Raw genomic sequence first — 23,260 nt, 5'->3', positions numbered from 1 at the left:
ATAGACATCTGCTTGCATAATCTAGTTGACTCTTCAGCAATGCACTGAGCATGCATGCAGCAACAGTGGAGAAAGAAAACCTCCCTTTTAACAGGAAGAAACCTCCAGCAGAACCAGTCTCTGTGTGAGTGGCCATCTGCTGAGGCAAAATAGGGTTTTAAGGAGACAGAATCAATAAATATATATAATATAAAAGTTTTGTTTTCCCGTTTGGCCAAAAAGTAAATGAATTAACACTTAGTAAAAGTGCCTATGTTCTTTAAACAATTACTTTTGACTAGTTTTATTAAAGTTATTCCATTTTTATAAAAAAAAAAAAAATCTGTAGTGTGCCATCAAGGTCATCATTTATCAATTTGTTGATACAGTGAAATGTTACTGCCGAAGGAGAAAGAAATATGAAATAATATGTTTCAAAACAGCATTGTTGACTGTGTAAACAAGCATTTTATAATGCAAATGTGTTTAACAACAGCCATATACAATTTCTGTCTTTTTGATAATTGTCTTTGGTGATAAATTACACCTGCAGGGTAAGAAGCTAAGGGTTTTCATTTGTTTCTGCCTTAATTGTTAGCTTTAGTCTGGTTCCAGTAGCTGTGTAATTATCGTTAACATACCCTCAGATGCCTTTACAACTAGAAGGGAAAGAAATGGAGGGGAGGGCCCTGGTTTGGTCTGACATTTCACTCTTTATTAGCTTGCAAAATTATGAGTTGAATAATGTTTTCCTGCATTAGTTTGTACTACATTATAGAGTGGATCGACACTTATTACATGCACATAAATATTCATAAGAAAGGGACAGATCAGAACAACAAGGGTGAAAAAGGATGGGTCCCAAATGGTACAAAGGTCTAATCCTTCAAATGTGGAAAAAAGGACAAATGTATTATTATCAGCTGAAATTTGAAAAGCTTTCGATTTTGGACAGTCTTATTTCTTCCCAGTTGTATCATAATCCGCCTTTGAGGGAAATAGCCCTCGAGGGTTGCAGTCCCTGAAATTGGACACAGCAATTGTCATTTTTAGCTTTCCTAACTGCTAATTTAGCTACCGTTTTCCTTCCCTTTCCACACTCTTTGCTCTGTGTTTAAGAAGGGAAGTCATCTGAATCACTGCTCGCCTGTTGTGGAGGCACTAATCACATATTTAGGACTGACCATTTATAACAAAGTAAAAGTTTTTCAAAAGGTTTGTTATGAATAAAACAGTGTAGCCAGTCAACTAGATTGCCTTTTGTGCACAAACTCAGATTTTACTGTAACCCTTCAGTCAGATTAGGCCTGCTAGCTGTAAAAACACAGCTGTAGCCCTCGCTTTAACTGGAGGTGTGGGAGAGAGGCAGTAAAGACTTAAATAGGGTTTTTAGACAATGCATCAAAACTTTCCAAAAATAAGATGTAGCTGCCATTTCATTGTGTTTTATCTAATAAATTTTTGTATTTATTTATCTATTTTCCTCAGACAGCTTAGAATAAATGGTGACATGCCTCAAGTTTTGATGTCTACATGTTTTGGATGCAGTTTGATGCAGTTTGGATAACTGGGAGTGAAAAGTTACAACAGATTAACACTGAACGCTTTAGTGCATTTAGAGTATCAGCATACGAGATTCGGTACTCCTATATTAAAAGCGTGTAATTATCTTGCTGGTAAAACACAGCAAACAGTCCAACAAAAGAGGAGTAAAAAAACTAGCCAAAACCATTTCATCTCTGTGTGGTTCCACTGACTCAGAGACCCCACTGAAGATACACGCAAGGGGCTTTACGCACCAGTTCCAAGAAGTAAAACAATGAAGCACTTTGATACATTTAACAGATAAAAAAAAAGACCTACAGTATTCTTAGGTGTTTTTGTTATACTAGCTTCAAATGCACAATTTGAGCAATAGACCAACAAGAGGCTGACCGCATGAGAGACAAAGGTGGTTGTTTTATACATTTGCAGTAATGCCATTTGTTTCGAAACATGGCCACATGTTTCTTTTAGAAAGCTAGTTTATGTAACTAGAAAATAGCATGCACAGCCTATCTTACCAGCCTGCCAGCATTGTCCTAGACTGATGGTCCATCATTTGGTTGTTGTTTTTTTGACATTTGGAAGATGCCCTGCTCTGATTGGTCTGGAAAATATCTGTTTACCGTACATTTCTAATATGCATTTCATCAAAACAGGTGTTTGCTCTATGGATTGGGGTCATTTTTTGCCTCAGGTGGAGGATTTTAAAGGGAAACGGCATTTTTTTTTTTACATTGGTCTCTTGACGTTATTACATCATGTTCTACTCACCCATATGAGTTTTGTCATTTTGAGCTGTTCTGAAGATATTCCGTTTGTGCCTTCAAGTCGTTTGCCCATAGGAAGACATTACTTGGATATAACCTAACCGAATATCTTCAGAACAGCTCCAAATGACACAAAACTCATATGGGTGAGTAGAACATGACGTAATAATGTAAGATCAAGTACCCAATGTAAAAAAAACTGCATTTCCCTTTAAGTATGTTGGTGTATTTTCCACTGGTGATAGTAGGATGACTTTGTTTACTATGGTGAAAGGTGTTTTGGTCTGTCTTAAGAAAAGAGGAAAGCTTTCAATTTACTGGCCCATCTATGACTTTAAGCTCTGGCAATGAGATAAAACTCATAATAGAAAGAAGAAAGTCCCCCGACACAAGCAGTGAATTGAGTTCACTATAAGGTGGCTGGACTTAGTCTTAGAGAAACCAAGTAGAGCTCAATCAACTAAGAAGAGCTTAGAGTAGAACCACCTTGAGTTTTTACCAAAAGTCATTTCTGTAGGTGTTTTTTTTGATGATGTTATCAGAATGCCCTTTAGGGGTTTTCTCACATGTCCCACTAGAATAATCCCCTGGAGGGACTTGAAATCTCTTGTGGCATTAGAATGCCTTTAGATACCCAAAAATGGGAGGGAAGGTTTTGCTGAGGAGAAGAACGTTTGTATTTGAATGTATTGAAGTTATATGAGTTGTGTTTGGATTTGTAAAATATTGTTTATAATTTTCTGCAGGCATTAAGGTTATACAGGAGACATGAGCGGCACAATTCAGCAGATATCTCTGAATCCAGGCACCCCCTACTTCCTGAGAGTTGACTGGGCTGTGGATCTTGGTGCGGGCTTCACACTAGCTCTCACTGATGGAAGCTCGGCATGGATTGGAGAAGGTAAGGATTTCACATTTGAAAGCTGTATTCATAATATTTACAAATATAAAGTTAAAGGACTTAGTAGTAGAAAATATGGGCTTCCTTTGACTGGTGGGTTGTCACCAGGTGCACTATTCATTGAGCTGTCCGCAGCTTACATGCACCTGGCTGACCCCTGGTAATAATGTTATGACTGTTCTGATTCTTTAACTTGTGGGACAGCAGGGACCTTGTTTCATTATTCTTATTTACTCCTATTCACTGCAGCTTACAGGTGTGGAAACTATATTAAAATTTATAAGGCTCTTCTTTGTCGATGCAAACCACTCTCCATGTGAGTATGTGTGCATACAAGGATATGTGTGTTTTCACATCCATTTGGGTCGGTAGTTACATCTGCACAGGACAATGTGTTCTCTTTAGACACCTGGAACATAACTGTCGGTAGTTCCCTTGCTGTGCATCTGTAGAGCTGACAGGTAGAGATGGGATTGTAACAGTTATGTGTGGCCCCCTTGGTTGTCGGTGTTTCAGCGTTTGATGTGCTAATTGGGACCTTCCAACCAGTGTTAACAGCTGTGCAACAGCTGATGACATCGCCCCTGGTTTCTCTGCATGCTTTCTTTAAAACCCTGCTTTCACATGTACTCTTGTGTTACTGCTTAATTAATGTTTGTAGTTTTGTTCTGCGAGCTTCTGTCAACCCTGAGATGCATGCTTCAATTCCATGTGTTTATGAAATAATTGCAGCATGAAAGAAAATAACCTTTCATGAGAGATTATTTGTTTGATCGGGGACTGTTTTGTCAGTTTCAGAGGATGAGATGACAAGAGAAGCCAATGACTTGGGCGTCATAAGAGAGAAATATGTTGAGCATCTTCTCCAAGCTCTGACAAAAAGCGGAGAAAGAGAAGAAGGAAGAAAAGGAGATGGCAAAGTGGAGTATTCTTTTAACCTGAGCCCAGATCACAGCCTGCTCTCATATCAGAAGATCTGCAAAAACGTTTTGGTGAGAATGAACTTTTATATATTTGTTTGGAAAAAAAAAATAAAAATAACCTACCAGAATTCATGAAACAAGAGAACCAACAAAAAAGTATTATTTTTACTTGGCATGATGGATGACTTATAGAAATTGAGACATAAGATCAACAATTATGAATACTCTTAGAGCTTGATCTTCAAAGATTCCAAATAAGGAGCCCTCAATTGAACAAGCAAAAAAGTAAATAAAGCTGCATTGGCAATGGATAAAACATAAATGTTTGTGACTGAAGATAAATTTTAAGCCATGAAGCAGGAGGTAATGATGGTTATAATCAATATAACACAAAATACAAATCCTTTTAGAGTAGAAAAGCATAACTGTGTTTCATGCAAAGCCTGTAAGAAATGCATAGGAAGGAAATATAATCTGTCTTGGAGTTAAATGCATCACATCCGAAGCAGCTGGTGCATCCATAATGTCCCTTTAAAGGCTCCATGATGGTTTTACTATTCTCTTGTTTTTTTCTGGTGGCTGTTGAAGTCAAATTTATTTTTGTTCATGAATATGCAGCAATACTTCAGTTAAGTTGTGACAGTTTTCATTTTAGTTTAATTGCAGAAATGTTATTTGTTCATGTATTTTTCCCACCTTATATTATTCTACCATTCCTATGTCTGACCTTCCCATATTTCTGTAAACACAGACACTCTTTCCATCCTCTGTTTGTACAAATGCCCCTTTGTGACCGCAACAACAGCAGAAATCTTGCAACTTTGCACCTGCTTTTTCAAATATACTAAATAAAAATGATAACCGCATTTTACAATCACTTCTAATCTAGATTAATGCAACAGAATGGCTGAAAATAAATGCAATTGAATGAAAACCAAAACCACAGTGACTACAAAGCACAGTTATTTTGTATTATATATTTATGGGCCTACCTTTTTTGCAGTATTTTAGGTCAATTTGGTGTTTTAATGTTGGTTTGGTTTGATACAGTTTATTAATTCAATTCAATTCAGTTTATTTATATAGCGCCAATTCACAACACACGTCATCTCAAGGCACTTTACAGTTCACCAGATCATACAGTCATATTGATTCAAAGCTTTCTATATAAGGAAAACCAGTTGATTCCTCACAAGTGAGGGATTGCATGTTGCAAGGGGATCCCACACAGAGGAAAAACTCCCTTTTAACAGGAAGAAACCTCTAGCAGAACCAGACTCAGTGTGAGCAGCCATCTGCTGAGGCTGACTGGGGTTCAAGGAGACAGAAGCAGAGATACAATAAGCAACTGTAAAAGGCAGCCCAATCCAGGAAACACACAGCCAGGCAGACGAGCTCTGAGTCAACTCCCATGTCAGAGGATGAAGAGAGCACATACAGCCAGTCGCAGTCAGAGAAACAGGACTACACTGAAAAACAGACAGATCTCGAACATGTATAAACAAAGTTGTTGATGGCAGCAGCACAGCTGATATTTTTCTCCAGGATGGTGTCACAGCCAAACAGGATCAGATGAGGCAAAGCAACTGTGAGAAAAAGCAGAGAGAGCAGAACGTTAGAGATTGAACAGATTCTGCAGAATAGGAGAACAGAGAGAGAATGAAGCAGAATCATGAAATAGGGGTCCCTATGTCCTCCAGAAGTCTAAGCCTATAGCAGCATAGCTATAGAGATAGCTCAGGATAACCTGAGCCACTCTAACTATAAGCTTTATCAAAAAGGAAAGTTTTAAGCCTACCCTTAAAAATAGACAATTTTTAAAGGTTATTAGTTTTAGACTTATTATTAGAGCTTCATAATACTCCAAATCTGCTGCTTTTTGGACTAATGACAGGGGTGGGGGTAAAGCAGCAAAGTCAGCTTTTCAAAGTTTTATGAATAATTATAAACATTTTTTTTACATGACTTTCGTTATTCTAGTGTTGGTAAATGTTGCTTTTATTTGTATCACTTTCAGATACATATATATTAGTGTGTTGTACATATTCAAGCAAGTAACACTGCATGTCTTCAAACTTTGCCTTTCCTTTACAACCACTCTGTTCTCCCAAATTGCTAGAAGCTTAGGCAATTTTCTATTTTAAATAGGGCGTACTGGACATGTTCTGTGCCTGTTATCTATGGTGGGTGCAGTCTTTGTAAGTCACCTGCAAAATGGCCACCAATTTCATTTGCTTTGTGTTTTATTATTTTGCAGCAATTAAGTACTTCCTATCGACATTTTTTAAAGACTAGGACCTTAGTCTTCTCCTATAGCAATTAACATGGTGGATTTATGCCCAGAGAGATATGCTTAACCATTCCTGTCTGCGCAGTTTCTCTAGATCACCTGAAATACAAATTCCTTTGCTATGCTATTTTCCCTTTAAATTACTTTTAAAGTTCTGAACACAGAGCTAGCTGTGGAAGAAAGCTGATTTTGTATCTGTTGAAACATTCTATTTCGATTTGTCTATAGTATAAAATTTGGATGAAATCTATCTGGGAAAACTAACAAAACTTTTGGTAACCCCCCTCAAATATCTTTATCACAGACAAACTGATTGAACTGATCCAATATCACCCATGAAAGTTTCGTTTTAGCATTTCTATTTAACATTGACAATGAAATATTATTACAAAAAATGTCATATTTATACGGAGCCCCTCTGATGACATGGTCAAAAAAAAATTGTAATTGTGGCCACGAAATACTACTTCGTGGCCACGCAATAAGTTTAACGTGCGCATGAAATACTTATTAATAATATTAATATTATTCCTGGACAGCTGGGTAAGCAAATCGAGCGTGCCTTCTCTAAGGTCTAAGGTGCGCTCGATTTGCTTACCCAGTTGTCCAGGAATGATATTAATATTATTAATAAGTATTTCGTGCGCACGTTAAACTTATTGCGTGGCCACGAAGTAGTATTTCGTGCGCACGAAATACTACTTCGTGGCCACAATTAAACATTTTTTTTGACCATGTCATCAGAGGGGCTCCGTATATTTACACCCAGAAAAAAACAAAAACAAAATTTTATATATATATATATATATATATATATACTATGTATATACTTTATAGTATATATATATATATATATATATATATATATATATATATATATATATATATATATATATATATATATATATATATATATATATATATCAACGATTTTTGATTGAGGACAATGGAAAAAAAAAGAAAAGACTTACCCAGTTTTTTTTTTTTTTTTAGCCAATAAGAAAATATTAAAATCTGAAATCACAGATTATATTTCTTTTGTGGCCATTTAAAAAGCTTCTTATTAAAGTCCACATAAACAGAATTGCGCGACATAGTTTAAAAGCTGGCTGATTTATTGGAACCGGTTTGGACTGCCTGGGATCACAGCTGTAGGTGTATCTGTGGTTTTGAATGTCATAACATGATGTTCTTCTCTGTTATCACCACTACTCCTGGGGACAAATGCCTCTTACAACACACAAAAATAGAAAGGAAGCTTCTTTTTTTTCTTTTATTGTGGGGGCTGTTTAGAAGATAAGGTTTATAGCTTCCCCAATTAGAGTTATAAAAGTTTTGGTTCCCTCAGGCAACTATAAAAGAAAAATAACATAAACTGTACTTTACAAATACAGTCTGTGACTTCCACTGATAGAAACACAATGAGATAGAAGGCATTGGTAAAAAAAAAGAAAAAGAAAAAGCATTATTTTCAACAGTCACTGTTTAAATCTCAGCATGTTAAAAGACAGATATAAAACCGTTTCTCAAGGATCTGTGGAGATAATTTACTGAATCTGAAATACTTGATAAAGACCAGGTCAGAACTATCTGTTGATTTTCATGTCATTCTTCCAAAACCAGAGGTGCCTTTAGCTTTAGGGAGTAGGTCAGCAAGGGCCCCTAGGTGCTGCTTAAGAGGTCCTGATCACAGAAAGAGGGGCAGAAGGTTAGGAACACAGTACAGACCATAAAACCCTGATTTATTAACAGGGATGTCCTGTCTTACACATCGGCTGATTAGTGAGCCTTTTCTTCCTACAGCTTCCCTGACTGATATGTAGACATATCTTATTTTTAACAAGGCTGTATTAAAAAAAGACACAACAAAAAAAAAACTTTTAAAGAGCAGTTGAAGTAAAATGAACTGTCGAAGTAAAATGACTATTAAGTATACCAATTTTTTATTTTAAAATGCTGGCAAAATGGATAAGTAAAACATTTAATATAGTTTCATTTGTTTGCACTGTTTAAAAGTCTATAGTTATAACATACCTGATCATTGTTTTTTTTTCCAGTCTGAAAATATAACAGTCTTTTAAAGATGATGTGCTACAAAAGGAAACTAAGGTCACGACACACAACGAATACGGTAATCAAATAGTTTGACTGTTCTAGTGAGTCGTCACCTCACCTGATCATGTGGTAGAATCTGAATATGAAAGCATGCATCAATCCTGTCGTTGTACAATGGTTCCTGCTGGTGGTGTTTACTTAACACACTTTTTTGTCTCTTAGTACCATGTTGGCATAAAAAAAAATTGCTGCTGATCTTGTTCATTCTTTAACAACCACAGTGTACCCGTCTTCTGTTGTCTACTTTCAGTAAGCTCCTGCACAGTGTCACAAAGATAAAATTATCTTAAAATTAGGTCGTAAAGATAAAAAAAAGTTCACTGTGCACAAATGACGTCCACGGTCACCAGATCTTTGCAAAATAGAGAACTTTTGGTGTATTTATACTGGAGATTTGCAACCTGTATGAGCTGTTGATTCATTTGTAGTAACAGCACTGCAGAAGGATGTAACTAATGATTAAAATCTCTCAGGATTTTTTCTGACATCTTAAGCTGGGCATACACTGTGCGATATTTTCAATCATTGCACGCATCTACAGCTCACACTGTACGAGGAGACCGCAGGATTAAAAAGTTTACAGCTCACGATGCATGTTTTCACACTGTGCAACCTTACGTCGGCCAACTGAATTTCAAACATGTTTGATTTTCTTCCGACTATATGATTCCTGATCGGGAGGTAAGAAGCTGATCGCCCCTCGTTACCCCATGTACATGATCAGGCTAAAAGTCTGCCTGAATGAAAAAAATTCTCGCACGATTGGAGAATTGGCCCAAAAAGGGCAAAAAAATCGGACAGTGTTTGCCCGGCTTGAATCAATCTAGATCAAGAAGAATTTAATTGTTTCTGAAGTCCAAGGGTAGTTCAACAAATATAAAAGCCAGATTATTCAGAATTGAATTACTCATTAATTATAGGACTCTATTTACAATTGCTTTGTTTAAATACATTTATTCTTTACACAGCTTTTTACACCGTTGTAAGAAAAAAAAAGCTAATTTGCTAAATAATTGTTAAATGTGTAAAATAAAAATAGTTTCTAGCGAATATATTGTTATTAGATTAATTTTCTAAAAGTAACTTCTACTTGATTTAACAGAAGTGAGAGCATCATAAAATATGAATGGCAAATCTACATCAACCTGTAGAGCAGTTTTCTCCAACCCTGGTCCTCAAGATATACTGTCCCGCAGATTTCAGATGCATCCCTTCTCTAACACAAATGACTGAATTACCACTTCAGCGTGCCATTAAGTTTGGCAAAGGCCTGGTAATGAGCCATTCATTTGATTCGGGGCAGGATGCATCTAAAGCTTGCAGGACAGTAGATGTTGAAGGTCAGGGTTTGGAGGCAACAGCTGTAGAGGTTTAAAAATAATTGAACTTTATTGATCTCACATTGGAGAAATTTATCTCTGCATTTTATCCAATGCCCTTGGGTAGCAGTGGGCTGCCACTGTGTGGCATCAAGGTAGCAGTGTGGGGTTAAGGGTCCTGCCCACGGACCCAGAGTGCAGGCTGTGGGGATCGAGCTGGGTACTTGCAACCTTCTCAGAGCGCAAGCTCAATGCTCTAACCACTAGGCCAACATCTTTAACCCCTTTGGTTTGCTAAATAAGAGTAATTCTAGTAGGATGACCAAAAAAAGGGTGAGAAAAGTTGGATTGTTTCAGAAAACACCTCTCAAGGACAACATGAAAGCATACAACATGTAGCCTTGCTTGCTTAGTTGAATTCCAGTCTTAAATCTGCAAATACTGGCAGCAAGGTATTCAAATGAATACTATGCGACACATGTGACACCGCTAAATAGCCCCCCATTAGCCCCTCCCTTTACCTACAGTTGCTCTGTAGAACAATGATATGTAAAATGCTTCAAATAACACAACAAAGCTTCAGATGTGCAGCTGGCCTCTTAACTTCTCAGATACAAATCTAATGTGGTCTGATAACATCTGTGCTAAGCAAACTCCAATCCAAGAGGACCCCACCCTGCAACCTGGAGGGCCCAATAAATCTATTGCTTACAGCCCAACCCCCAAAACCAAATGCAGTATCTACAGATCTTTTGTGTGCATCTCTAAATAGACTGAGTTGATAAGAGTGCAACCTTCACACCTTTAACCTGGCGTTCTTAGTGTTCATGATGATTAATGTATGTTACCCAACTGAAAGAAAAAATAACCCCTTCATGGGGTAAAACATACCAGTATCTATAACAGCAGAAACATATTTTTGCAGAAGGGGCAATGTTTATAATGACTCAAGTAATTGAATCAAGTTGATCCAACTTAATTTCTTAGGTTTATAAGTTGTAAAGTTAAATTAATAAAAATTAATTACTGAGTAAATTTAATCACTTTTTGTTGACTGGCATTTTGAAACTGAATGGATTTATTAGCCTTATCCATTGGCACTGTCTAACTTGAAGGATGTGATAGTTATGGGATACGAGTAGGGCTGAAAGAAATAGATTAATCGATTATTGAAATAATCGTCAACTAATTTAGTAATCAATTAATCATCAACTGGAGTATAGAGACTGTAAAACATGCCTTTAACTGACAGCAACCCACTAAGAGCATTAATTATATCAGAATAAAAAAATATATAAACATTTTTACTTCATTTCAGTTTATTTCCAGTTATCTTCCAGTTAGTTGGAAGTGTTGGAAGTGCAACACAGTTGGTTTTGATATCATTCCCACATCCAAATTCATATTTCAAAGGTAAAATGGAACACAATGGTTACCAAAGCCTCTTCAAAATCTTTAACACCAACATTTTTTCTTTCCTTCTAAAGTCAACTATTATACCACAAGTTGTAGTTTTACCAGTTTCTGAACAAGATGTTTTAATGAAATGTAGATGTGCTATTGATCTATGTTAAAAAGACTGAGTTAGGAGGTCCACTGTACTATGACTATAAAGTAATTAGGAATCCTCTCTACATTGATTCTTATTTATGTAATCCTTTTGCTTTAAAGTGACTTATTTCTATTAGAGTGACTTTTTTTAGTTTAAATGAGCTCTTGTCTTAGCACTAAAAAAGGAATAAATTTGTTGTAACATGTTACTGAATGTTACTGAATGTTTGACTTTCCTTCTCAAACCTACAGTGATTTCCTGTTCAAAGTGACTAATCAAATCGTCAGCAGCCAACATTTTTTTTTAAGGCAGATATCTCTTTGAAGAGCAAGTGTTTAAAGTATCTTTCTATATTATCTCCTGTCTGGTAACCTGCTTGCCGTTCTTGTAAAAGTCTGCATTATCACAGGAATGAACTGATTGTCGCCCCTCATTTCCTGCTCTTTATCGGGCCTCACGCCCCTTCACAGTAGATCCTGGTGGTGAGAAGACAAGCTGATCTCAACTTCTGTGCCCACTTCTTCCATACCAAGTAACCACGCCAAACCTTGAACACTGTTTATCATCATCAGGCGCATTCACTCACCCACTTCTCTGTCTGGTAGACGAAATAGTTATTTAAAGACTGAAGATTAAAAAAGATTGTCAATGTTCTTTAATTGTAGTGATTTGCATTTTTACACTCCAACCACAAATCTATATATATTTTACTTATGTTATATAATATATCAACATAAAATAGAACCAGATTTTAAAGTGGAAAAACAGGCCTACATTATTATTTTTTTAGTTATTTAACAACAACTATTCTGAAAAAGCACAGCATGCATTTGCATTCAGCCCTTGTAACATAATACTTTGTTTGTTGTACCTTTATCTGCAGCATTACAGCTGCCCATTCTTTGGTGTATATCCTTTCCAATTTTGCACATCTAGACACTGAATTTCTGTGTGCAAAATACCTTTTAACCAGATTTGATGGAAATATGTGCATTAACAGCAATTTTTCAACAAAACCTGTGTCTGAATTGGATATTTGGCTTTGGCAAAAATTTAGATGAAGCCCTTGTTTTACAGGGTTTTTTTTTCCTGCTGGAAGATGATCCTCCACCCCTACCTAAAGTGTTTTTTTCACCTCTGTTGCTCTGTATTTAGCTATGCTCATCTAAATACTAACCCTGACTTGCTTTTCTTTCCTCTCTACAGCTCCTCCAGAGTTACGAAAACAGCACTCTCCTTATCCAGCCTCTTAATTTTGTTGAATGGATACCTCTTAGTTAGTTTTTTTTCCTCTTTTTTCTCATGGTGCTGTTTGTCCACTAATGCTCCCTAACAAATCTTAGAGGCCTTCACAGAAAAGATAGATATGGTATTGAGCTAGATTATTAGTTGAGGAGAAATTTAACTTTTGTGACTACTCTAAACAATTAATTCCATTTAAATTTTTTTAGTTTTTTATTTCTATTGCACAGATTTGTATTGGTTGGATTGAGATTTAAAAATGCGAAATTGTGCAAAAATTTAAGAGATATGAGTATGATTAGAAGCCACTGTAAAAGACCAAAGCTCTGATATGTCAGTCGGTTAATCATCAAATTATTGTTTTTTTTTTGTTAACATATGGTACATCTTGATTTGAGGGGTGAGATAAAAAAACCCTTTGTTTTCAGCACCCACAGCATGTTATGGTATCATTTTCACTGGGACAGTTGTGCTGCACACCTACGTCAACATCTGACCTTATGGTCTGACTGAGTGTCTTTAGACGGACACACACAAACAAACTTCTAGACCACACACTCTGAACCACATTGTGTTGAATAAACCTTAAGTTTTTTTACTTTAACATATGTGGATAAACTGTGGGTTGTTAAAATCAGTAAGTCTTTTACGATACAACAAGTATTAACTTGATCTCAGATCCCCAAAAATGTGAAGTAATTTATCAAATTTACTTTATTTTATGTATCTTTGTATCCTGGAAAATAGAGTACTGAATCATTTTAATTTTGTTAAGCTTTTAGTGGCGGAAATTTTTACTGTGGATAAAATCTTTCTTTTACTATTGTTTCTGTCAAAGATAGGAATGTGGCAGTGGGTTTTCCATCACAGACAAAGAGTCTGACCTCCCACATGTTGGCACAAGTTGGCAGCAGCATGCCAAGTGACCTTTAAGTTTCTGTGTCAGGAGAAACAAATTGAGAAAGGAAAAGTCTAATTACCACTATCTCTGTAATAGTTAACACAGTGCTTGGATAGACTTTCAGATTTATAGACTGTTTAATATCCTTCTTCCTTTCCATGCGACAAAGGTAAACCCTTGGTGATGTGAAATGCTTGTGTTTACAGCTGCAGGTCTTCTAAGAAAACCTTGAAGTTTAAGGATGGAGAAATATGAAACCTTTGGTATTTAAAAGTCAGCAGGAGCAAAATAAATAAACAACAGCTGAGGTTCGTTTCTGATGCTCATTCAGTAAACAGAGCCAGTCCCACCACAGGTTTAGATGTTTATGGTGCCTTTAACTAGTTGAGTGTTAGTTATGGAAGAGTTTTTTCCCTAAATGCTGTTGGCAGGCAGAGTGAAGATTCACAAATGTCCAGATATTGCTGTAAAAGGTGGAAGTAATGTTCTTTAAAATGCATATATTTTTTCTACACACCATGTCAGAGTTAAACGTTTTGCCAACACCCATCATATGTGGCTGATTTATTATTATCTGACCCTCCTTAGGTGCACTGCAAGATGTATAGGATGGGGTTGAAGGGAAGATTGATTGGATTGGAGGTTAGAGGAAGAGGAAGATCAAAGCTAAGAATTTTTGTCTTTACATATTTGCAGCCTTTCAACCCATGCAAACAGATGGTAAAATGTATCCCACCCAGTTTATAAATCCTTGAATTAGATACAATTCCTTGAATAGTGCTGAAATTTGATTTAACAACCACTATCCATTCTTAATGGGTGTTTCTACCACACTAGCCAAACAAAACAATCTTGCCACCCATCTAACCAGAACACAGCTACATCAACATGCTGATGACTCATTAGGCTCAGTCACACTAATTCCCTCCATGAGAGACCTCTGCACTGGCCACCAGAGCCAAGTTGATGGTACTGGACATTTCTTTTTATTCTCGGGATCCTCTTTCTTGAATTCTGGGTGGTCTGCTTCTTGTACTAATCCCATCAAGGTTTGATCTAGTCACCTCTAGGTGCAGGGAGTGGTCTGGTGCAGTGCCAAAGTAGCTTACTCTAAAATTTCTGCAAAGAAGTAAAAAATCTGAACCGAGTAAAAAAATAAAACAGCAACAGGAAGAGCGGGGATCCTCATTGTTGAATTTTTAGAACCAAGATTCTTAAAACCCACAATGTGGTTTTATCAATCTGTGTGTTGAATAATCAGATTTGCTAAATGTCTGCATTTAAGATTTTATGTGAGAGATAAGCAGTTGCATCTAAGGTTATAAAAAATAACAGTACAATATTAGCTGTCATTTGTTTTTGTCTGTAATAGTGTGGGTAGATATTTTTATCAGTGCTAAGACTCAGTATGCATTACATGGACCTGCAGACTCTGGTTGGACAGGTAATAATCATAAAAAAAAAAAAAAATTATTATTGGTGCAACTGAGATATTACTTTATTTTACTGTAGGCATGCAACCCGTGATGGAATCGCATTGTGGGAGGTGATCCATATTTCAGCAGCTAGATCACTTCTGCAATGCTTTAAAGGTATCCTGGATGGCTAATAACTCTCTATGGTTCCATGATGTCATGAAAAAGATCAGTTTTGGAACTCAAAATAATATCTAAAAACATTAAACTAAGCAAACAATGATCCCATGTTTAAAATCCATGCCAGGTAGCTGGGTTTGGAACATGAACTAAACAATCTTTTTAAATCTACTCTTTGTTAGGTTATTTTTTCTTATATCCCAGTCCAAGAACACGGCTGTTGATTGTTTCCCTGAAATATTCTATAGGTATCAGTGTTAAAATGCATAGTTATCTGTCTTGTTTGAACACATGTCGCTCTGTGATGGACTAGGTCTCACTGATGTATTCTGCATCTCGCCCAGTGAGTGACAGTCCCCAGCACCCTGAGATAATTCAGGTTGGCATAGACAAGGATTATTTGTTCTCCTTTCACATAATGAGAAGAAAAGGATGACGAAAAGCAACATTTACACAAAAAACACACAAAAAAGGATATAGAATGCTGGATAACATATACACAAATCTGTAGCATTGTGAAGTCGGTATTTGCTAAGTGGCACGTACAAGTTCAGTGAAGGAAGGGAAAATAGCTGTGTGGCCTGCCGGGACAGCATCAGTCCAGGTCAACAATGACAGCTGTTTCATGAGAGCTTTTGAAAGTAGAGGCTTTGTAGCAGTGAGTCTTCAACCTCTCCATGGCCTAGTAAAGATTTAACACCGTGTTACCTTCTGGTTTTTCAGTGAACCTTAAGTTGTATGTTTGTGTGTGAACATGCTGCTATTACCAGGGCAACAGGCAAATAGGGTGTGGCTATAAGTGATAAAATCGGCATTTTACCGTGAGATTAAAAAAATTTTTACACATCAGATAAAAGTCTGACAATGTCATTGTGTACAGTTTGCAAGAGCTTTTTTCAAGCCTGTTCTCTAATTTAATGCCAAAATGGAAGGCAGGGAGGAACGTTTTCTTGCTTTGGAATGATGTCTATTTTTCCATAGTGCTTAAGATACAACAGAGGGGAGATGTCTCACTGGCATAGTTTATTGGTGACTGATGAAGTCATTCTGCTTTCTCTCAGACACAAGTAATCGCCTCATGCTCAAACAGTCTCCTACTTCAGTGAAAATTAAATGCCATACCATTGCAGAACTCCTCATGATGACAGAAAGGTGCAAATGCTTACTCATTTTTCATAGGTAGCTGATTTTTGGAAGCTAGGTGAGGCAAGTCAACAATTTTATGCGTCAATGTCAAGACTACAGTGCCAGGCGGACTTTATTCAGGATTTTTCCAGCTTCACTACAAGCATCCACTTGTGTTTCAGTGTCAGCACAGTTAGTTGGACAGTGTCAGATCTGTCTGGAGTTGTGAGAGCTTAATAATTGAAGTGATTTCATTGCTTGGCTTCTCAGCCACCGATAAATGATAATGCCAGAGAAGCTGCAGATTATTTTTTACTTTCTCTGCAGTTGTAAAGCAAAAATACAAGAACAATCAAATATGATCGTTCTCCTTAATTTATTTAATCATTGTTTCATATTTCTCTTTCACTGTTTTGGCATTTAGGTACACCTGGGCTCCGTGGAGCTCCAACCAGCTCCAGATCCTTCAGAGTTAATCCGGGAGATGATCGGAAAGTCTCTGCAGCACAGCACCGATTTGGAGAGGGAAAACTCAAATCTGTTGGAGGCAAACCATAGACTTAGACAGGAACACCAACAAATACTGAAAGAGTAAGAAACACAAAGGAAATCTAAGAACATTTTCAAAAATGGTTATGGTTTTATTCAGTTGTTTTACCAGTTATTCATATCTACCAATATGTGGACGGTGCTAAAGTTATTCAACTCTGTCCTCAAGATATAGAATATATAAAATATCACAACAGATTTATTAAACAAGAATGAATTTAAGTTTGAAAAGCCAAGTGTGAAAAACTAAAACCGTGCCATCAGGGTTCTCGCTAGTGGATTTCAGTGTAACCTGCTGTTATGGTCCCCGTTTAATAACTGGGCTTCCTTCCAGGGGTATTTACGCTGAAACGGCAGTAGAATCTTTGTTTTTCAACACATTTGCCGTCTTGTTTGCAAATATACGATGGGAACACTGTAAAGACATGCACCCTGCATCGATAAGACTGCCATCAGCTCACAAAGGCAGGTGAGCATGATACAGCGCCTACAAAAGAAAGTAAGCTTAAAAAATTTATTAATAATTGCTCCCTGACGCTGATTACGTTGAAACCTTTAGAATTTATAACCCTGGGCATGATGACAGCTTCAGCGATCGGTAATAGTATTAAAATTTTTAAATTCTTAGTCACATTTTTCATGCACAACTTTTTTAAAGAGCCTGTATCATGAAACTTTTCTAAAGTTTTTAACTATATTACAATGCTATACTTATTTAAAATCATATTTTGTGGTGTTTTACTTGATTCATGCATGTCCTGAGCAATCCTCATTAATTCAGCTCTTTGAACAGCAGCCACTCACTTTCTACTCTCTACAGCCACTAAAATGATTCACCAATACAGACCTCGTAGACCTGTGCTTGATTTTTAAGAGTATTTGCGGTTGTAGTGCTTTGGCAGCAGTGTTGTTCTGTAATAGTCATATAACTATTGTGAAAAAAAGTGTAGTGGACGGTTTTCTATTGGGGGTCTGATATTGAGATATCAACTAATATCAGCCCGCATTTAAAATCTCTGTAATAAAAATAAATAAACTAATAGAAACACTTCCCTTATGTTTTTCCGTAAAAATTCAAAAAATATCCACTGGACTTGGTTTCCAAGATTTGAAGACGTTTCGCCACCTCTCCAGGAAGCTTTCTCAATTCAAATGTCTGGATCCGCAGTGAGTTTGAGTCCTATATAGACAAAACCTTGTATCGCTAGGAAACATGCAAATGGTAACCAATGAATGGGTCGTTTGGTTCCATCGTTAGCCTGTAATATCTGAAACCTGTCTATGATTCTGATGGTCGGTCGTTAAGGGGGGGTGGGGGGGTTGCCGTTAAGGGGGGGATTGTCTCCTGTAATACCTGAAACCTGTCTATGATTGTTAAGAGTCGGTCGATAAGGAGGTATTGTTCACCGGCTGGAGCGGGTAGGTCCCTTGTTCCTCTGTGATGGGGTGGGGGGTTTGATGATATCTGGAAGGGATCATGTCTATGATTGAATTGTATGTTTTTGGAAGCTGGAATCTGAGTCCACCACCTCTGTTTAAAGTTGTTTCAAAAACCAACTTGACTATGACCTGGATGACTGAGAACCTTCATCAGCGTATTTCCCTTATGTTTAAAGTTTATGTTTCTCATTTGTTAACTAGACAAAATTCAGTCTTGCACTGACTGACTATTGTTCTCCATTTGAGTAATATCACTTACTCAAGACTTTTCTAACATTCCAGATAACTAAATGAGTGAAAAAATTAAGTAAGATTGATGCTGATGTTGTATTGGGTCAACATCTACATCAATCAATATTCAAAGTTGCAATATCAGTGTCATTTCTAAAACAGATGTATCAGGACATCCCTAGTTACCATTGCCCATTCACTTTTATAATTACTTTTATCTTTATTGTAAAGATTCTCCAACTCTCCACCTCTAAAAATGAATTTAAAAAAAATCTAAGCTCTTTTCTTTGGGCAATCTTGCTGATCTGTCCATTCCTGGAGGATTTTTAAACAGTTTGAAGTGAAGCTAAATGAGCCTGTTGCTTCCAAGGCTTTCTGGCTTTTGTTTAAAAAATCTGTAAAAAATCTGTTGTACACAAAATCTTAAAATAAGAAAGCATGTACTTTTTTCATAAAACAGTGTTGTTTCAAAATCAGCTGCTTGTTCTATTATTTGATAAACACCCAGACTCTTGTAGTACAGGATGAACTTCACCAGTTTTTTTCTAGTTGTCAATAATCAAATCAAGCTTAGTTTGTTTTAGTTTGGTTTAGAAATAAATCTAAATGATCTCATTTCTATGTTTGTGTTATGTATTTATGTTAGATTTTAAAGTACATATATTTGGAGTTTTAAGCCTTTAAATATTTTGGGAAAGATAAGATAAAGATATTGTTTATATGATGACAGAGGATGTAAGTAAAATATTTGCAAATATTTGGAAACATTTGAATCCATCCAATGAAATTTCTCATTTTAGGAGATTGTCGGAAATATCAGAATTAATAAAAGCACAAAATGTCTTTCCATGGAGTTTATTTCTCTTTGATGTTCTAATCAGTTTGTCCAGAAGACAAAGAAGATCTGACTCACAGCCCACAACATGTGTTAGTCTTTTTGTGTCAGGTCTAACATGGGTATATACTGAATGTTTGTCCCAACAGGCTGGAGCAGGGGGTTAAGGATAAGGAGATGTTAGAAAAGGAAATGTATTCACGTTTTGTCATGGTGCTGAATGAGAAGAAAGCTAAGATCCGAGGCCTGCAGGATACCGTCCGGCAGCTCAGCCACACTGACGACCAGAAAAGACTGGAAGCCGTTAGGTATAAAATTGCTGTTTTTCGTCATAACAAAGCTACAAAATTGATGTGCCACCACTTTCTCCCCATGTCTTATTTCTACATCCACTCTTTTTCTTTTCAAACTCCTTTTGTCTGAAAGTGATGTTTTTTGAACCAAAAAGGACTTTCTCTAAAATGTGTAATTTTGCAGTGACAGCGAACCAGCTCAAAGTGAAGATAACAGTCATCCATCGAAGGATTCAACAATCCTCCTCACAGGTTTGTTCATCAAAATTATAAACCCTAGAAAATGTAGTGAACATTTATATTCAGCCCACCTTACTGTCATACAGCTAAATAGAATCAAGTGCAGCCTATTACCATAAGATCCTTGATTAGATAGATGTATATTTTATTGTCGAAGTGACAAATGAATTGATAAAATGACAAATTAGTTTTTAAATTTGTGGTGTCTGCAAGCAGGGATTCTAAAGTGCATATGTAGCTGTTGGATTCAGAGGTTTCTTATATAAGATTGGTAGAAATAATGCCTCTCGAAGACCTAAGAACACAGCAGACAGGTCATTGTTATAATTCTGCAAATTTAAAGGTTTAAGGTCCAAAATGTCATCTCAGGTTTTGAACATCTGTTCGGTCCGCCATCTGACAAACTATGGCTGAACTGCAATCCTCCCAGAAAATCTTTCCATCTACACAGACTGGGTTAGGAAGGAGAGCATGAATCAGTGAAACACCCAAGCAGCCCAAGACAATTCTGGTGGAGCTGCAGACGAAACGCACACACAAAACATAACGTCATGCACTTCAAAAGTCATACCTTTAATGGAAGAATTGCAAGAAGACAGCTCATGTTGAAAGATTGCTTTAGTCCCACAGTGAAACATGGTGGTAGCACTGACTTAGAGACATAGATTAGCCACAGTTATAATAGCAATATGTAGTTGTATAAAGCATTTACTCAATAACTGAATGCTCATTGCAATTTTTATGAAAAAAAAAAAAAAAAAAAAAAAAAAACGTCCATTTGCAAGTAGAAGTTTATGTTGTTCTATCATTTTAAGTTTCTTTAATATAAACTGAAGTTTTCTATTATTTGACAATTCCAAATAAAGTAGGGGGAATTTTAAAAGGCACATTAAAAGGAAAGAGAAAACAGAAATTTCAAACAGGTGAAGCTTACGCACATTACCAGTCTGATGTCACCCTCTGATGTGATTTAGCAATGACAGCAGCTCTTAATGAAACTCTTAAATTTTAGCTTTCCCTCAACAAGTTTTACTGACCAATAAACTGAGCAGTTAAAGGTAATTTAATATTCAGGCAGAGGGTTTTAGTAGAAACTTGAAAGCAGAGAATATACCCCCAGGTAGCCTGCTTCTGGGAAACACTTGTAAGTCTGCCATGATTGCTTCAACACCAAGAGGTGGTCTCCCCCTTCCTGCATCACGCAGAACAGGCATGTGACGTCATAAACACCCTGTTCCTGGTGTAGACCTGCAGCCTGCTGGGGTACAGGGCTGCCACTTTCTCAACGTCGGCATTGGTAACCCGAGCCAAGCTACCCAATGAGAAATTAACATAGCAACTCGTGTTGTGACCTCAGCACACTGTTTTTTTGGTTCTACACTTTCTCTGTCACATAAACGCGCACACATGCCCTCCTCCTTTGGCCCTTCTTCACACACTGGGTTCAAAGAGCTAAATGGCTTTAAAGTCACCATTTAGTGAATTTTCAGCTTGTCAGCAAGATGTCGGAGCTTGTAACTCTCTTTATTTCCAATACTGAAGTCATTTCGCTTTTTTAAAATGTTTAAATATATTTTAAAGTCTTCCTAAACATACCATAGGAAAATGACTATATTCACAAAGATGTGAAAAATACAGATCTTTCCTCCACAGTATTTGAGGTCATAGAATTCCTTCGCACCATGTGAAAGCCCATCTATTTAGCTGTCGCCAGGTTCACTCAGATCAGAAACACAACATCAGACCAGGCTGATGCTTTAGTGGCCTCTGATTTTCTTTTCCCCCCTCTGACATGTTGGCCTCTTTTGACCTTTAGGCCTCAGGCTGTGTTTTCTTGCTGTGCAGAGCTGGGGGAGCTTTCTTTGACCCCCTCCCTACAGGTTTAGCTACTGATAGTGAAAACACAGGAAGCATCACTCACAATGAGGGAGCTAGAGATAACAGAGATAGAGGGAGAATGGAAGAAAAGGAGAAAAGCAGTCTCGCTGACAGGCTGAGTTTCTTAAGAGGAGAACCACAATGAGAAACAATTCTTCATTTGTTCATTTTAGCAGCTTTAGTAGACCTGTTCTATCTCTAAATATATCTGAGTTTTTTATTCTAATACAGATTCTCATTCTGGCTATCTCTGAATGGGAGTAGCCTAGTGGCAGGATTGCAGGGCCCACAGGTGTGCCTGTCTCTGTTGATGAAAGAGAGCTCTATTGTTGATAAAGTTTGCTACGTGTTCCTGGGCTAAAAAAGTTTAACAGCACCACCAACAATGTCATCAACCAGCTACAAATGTGCCATAAAACATTCTTGCAAATACAATATACAGTTTACATAATCACACGTGTTTGTACTGCATGATACCTGCATCTAATTTTGGGTGTTTTAAGGTTTTTAAGGTTGAATTGATTTTTGTGCAGTTGGATACCTCAACATGCAGAGCCTTATAAAAAAAAAAATGTTTCTTTATAACATGTTATGTAAAAAAAAAAAAAAAGAGCAACCCAAAAATGTAGGTATATTTTACTGAGATGTTTTGATTTACTGTGGAAATTATGCATATAGTGTATATTTTTGTAAATATATACAAAGATTAAAAAAGAGATGTGGTGTACATTTGCAAATTGATATGTTTACTTCAGGAAATCCAACTTCTTGTTCACCTCATTGGTAAATACAGTCTGCTTGTAATATGATTCTGATTGGGGTGGAGCTTTCCTTTCCAGCAGGGCAGAACCCTAAAGATACAGTCTGTGATTCAAAGGAAATGTTTCGATAACAACATATTCATGTTTTAGCATGACCTAGTCAAAGTCCAGACCTGAATCTAACTAATAATCTGTTGAAATACTTAAGATGGGCTGTTTAGACTGCTCTGTATCCAATTTATTATTATGAACATAACAGTAATGCATTACTTTTTTCTTGGTTCATAGTATCACAGTCCAAATAGGTTCAATTGGGTTTTGAATGCCTGTGCATTTGTATTATGTTAACTGCCTAACTACAGTAGTTGGGAAAACATTAATTTCCTTACTAATTTATATATACAAACATAGTGATTTATCATTTGGTGTATATTTTAAAGAGTTCTGTGTTCTCTGTAATTAAACTCTCTCTTACTGTGTGCAGGTTGCAGTTTAGTGTCACAAGGGATCCCTGTTGATCAAAGTTTTTCAAATGATGAAGACAAAGGGCCTCAAGAGAATGCCTTATACCCCTAGCAAAGTATCCTCTGAGGAGCAACAATAATCCTGGTGAGTTCTATTTACAGTTTTAAGAAATCTACTTATTTTTCTTGACCATGATTTATATAATAATCATGGTCAATAATCCAATAAGTCATCAATAGAATGACCTCAAACAAATGTCCATTTGATTCATTTTAGCTCTAGTTATGGGTTATTAAGAAATAATTGCATTAGAA

The 23,260-nt window shown here is 36.7% G+C and overlaps 1 protein-coding gene across 1 annotated transcript in view; it reads left to right on the top strand.

Annotated features, from left to right (window-relative positions):
* Positions 1–23,260, top strand: part of LOC119773039 (DNA repair protein XRCC4-like) — a 32,950-nt gene that overhangs the window by 6,583 nt on the left and 3,107 nt on the right. Inside the window, exons 2-7 of the mRNA XM_038269834.1 lie at positions 3,038–3,192; positions 3,985–4,184; positions 16,679–16,845; positions 19,459–19,617; positions 19,787–19,854; positions 22,966–23,090. Coding sequence (XP_038125762.1) covers positions 3,060–3,192; positions 3,985–4,184; positions 16,679–16,845; positions 19,459–19,617; positions 19,787–19,854; positions 22,966–23,057 — 819 coding nt within the window. The 5' untranslated portion in view covers positions 3,038–3,059 and the 3' untranslated portion in view covers positions 23,058–23,090. The remainder of the gene's footprint in view (positions 1–3,037; positions 3,193–3,984; positions 4,185–16,678; positions 16,846–19,458; positions 19,618–19,786; positions 19,855–22,965; positions 23,091–23,260) is intronic.

Source organism: Cyprinodon tularosa, unplaced genomic scaffold (assembly GCF_016077235.1).
Source record: "Cyprinodon tularosa strain WSP-4 unplaced genomic scaffold, ASM1607723v1 ctg74, whole genome shotgun sequence".
Taxonomy (NCBI): Eukaryota; Metazoa; Chordata; class Actinopteri; order Cyprinodontiformes; family Cyprinodontidae; genus Cyprinodon; species Cyprinodon tularosa.
This window is presented reverse-complemented; position numbering and strand designations above follow the sequence as displayed.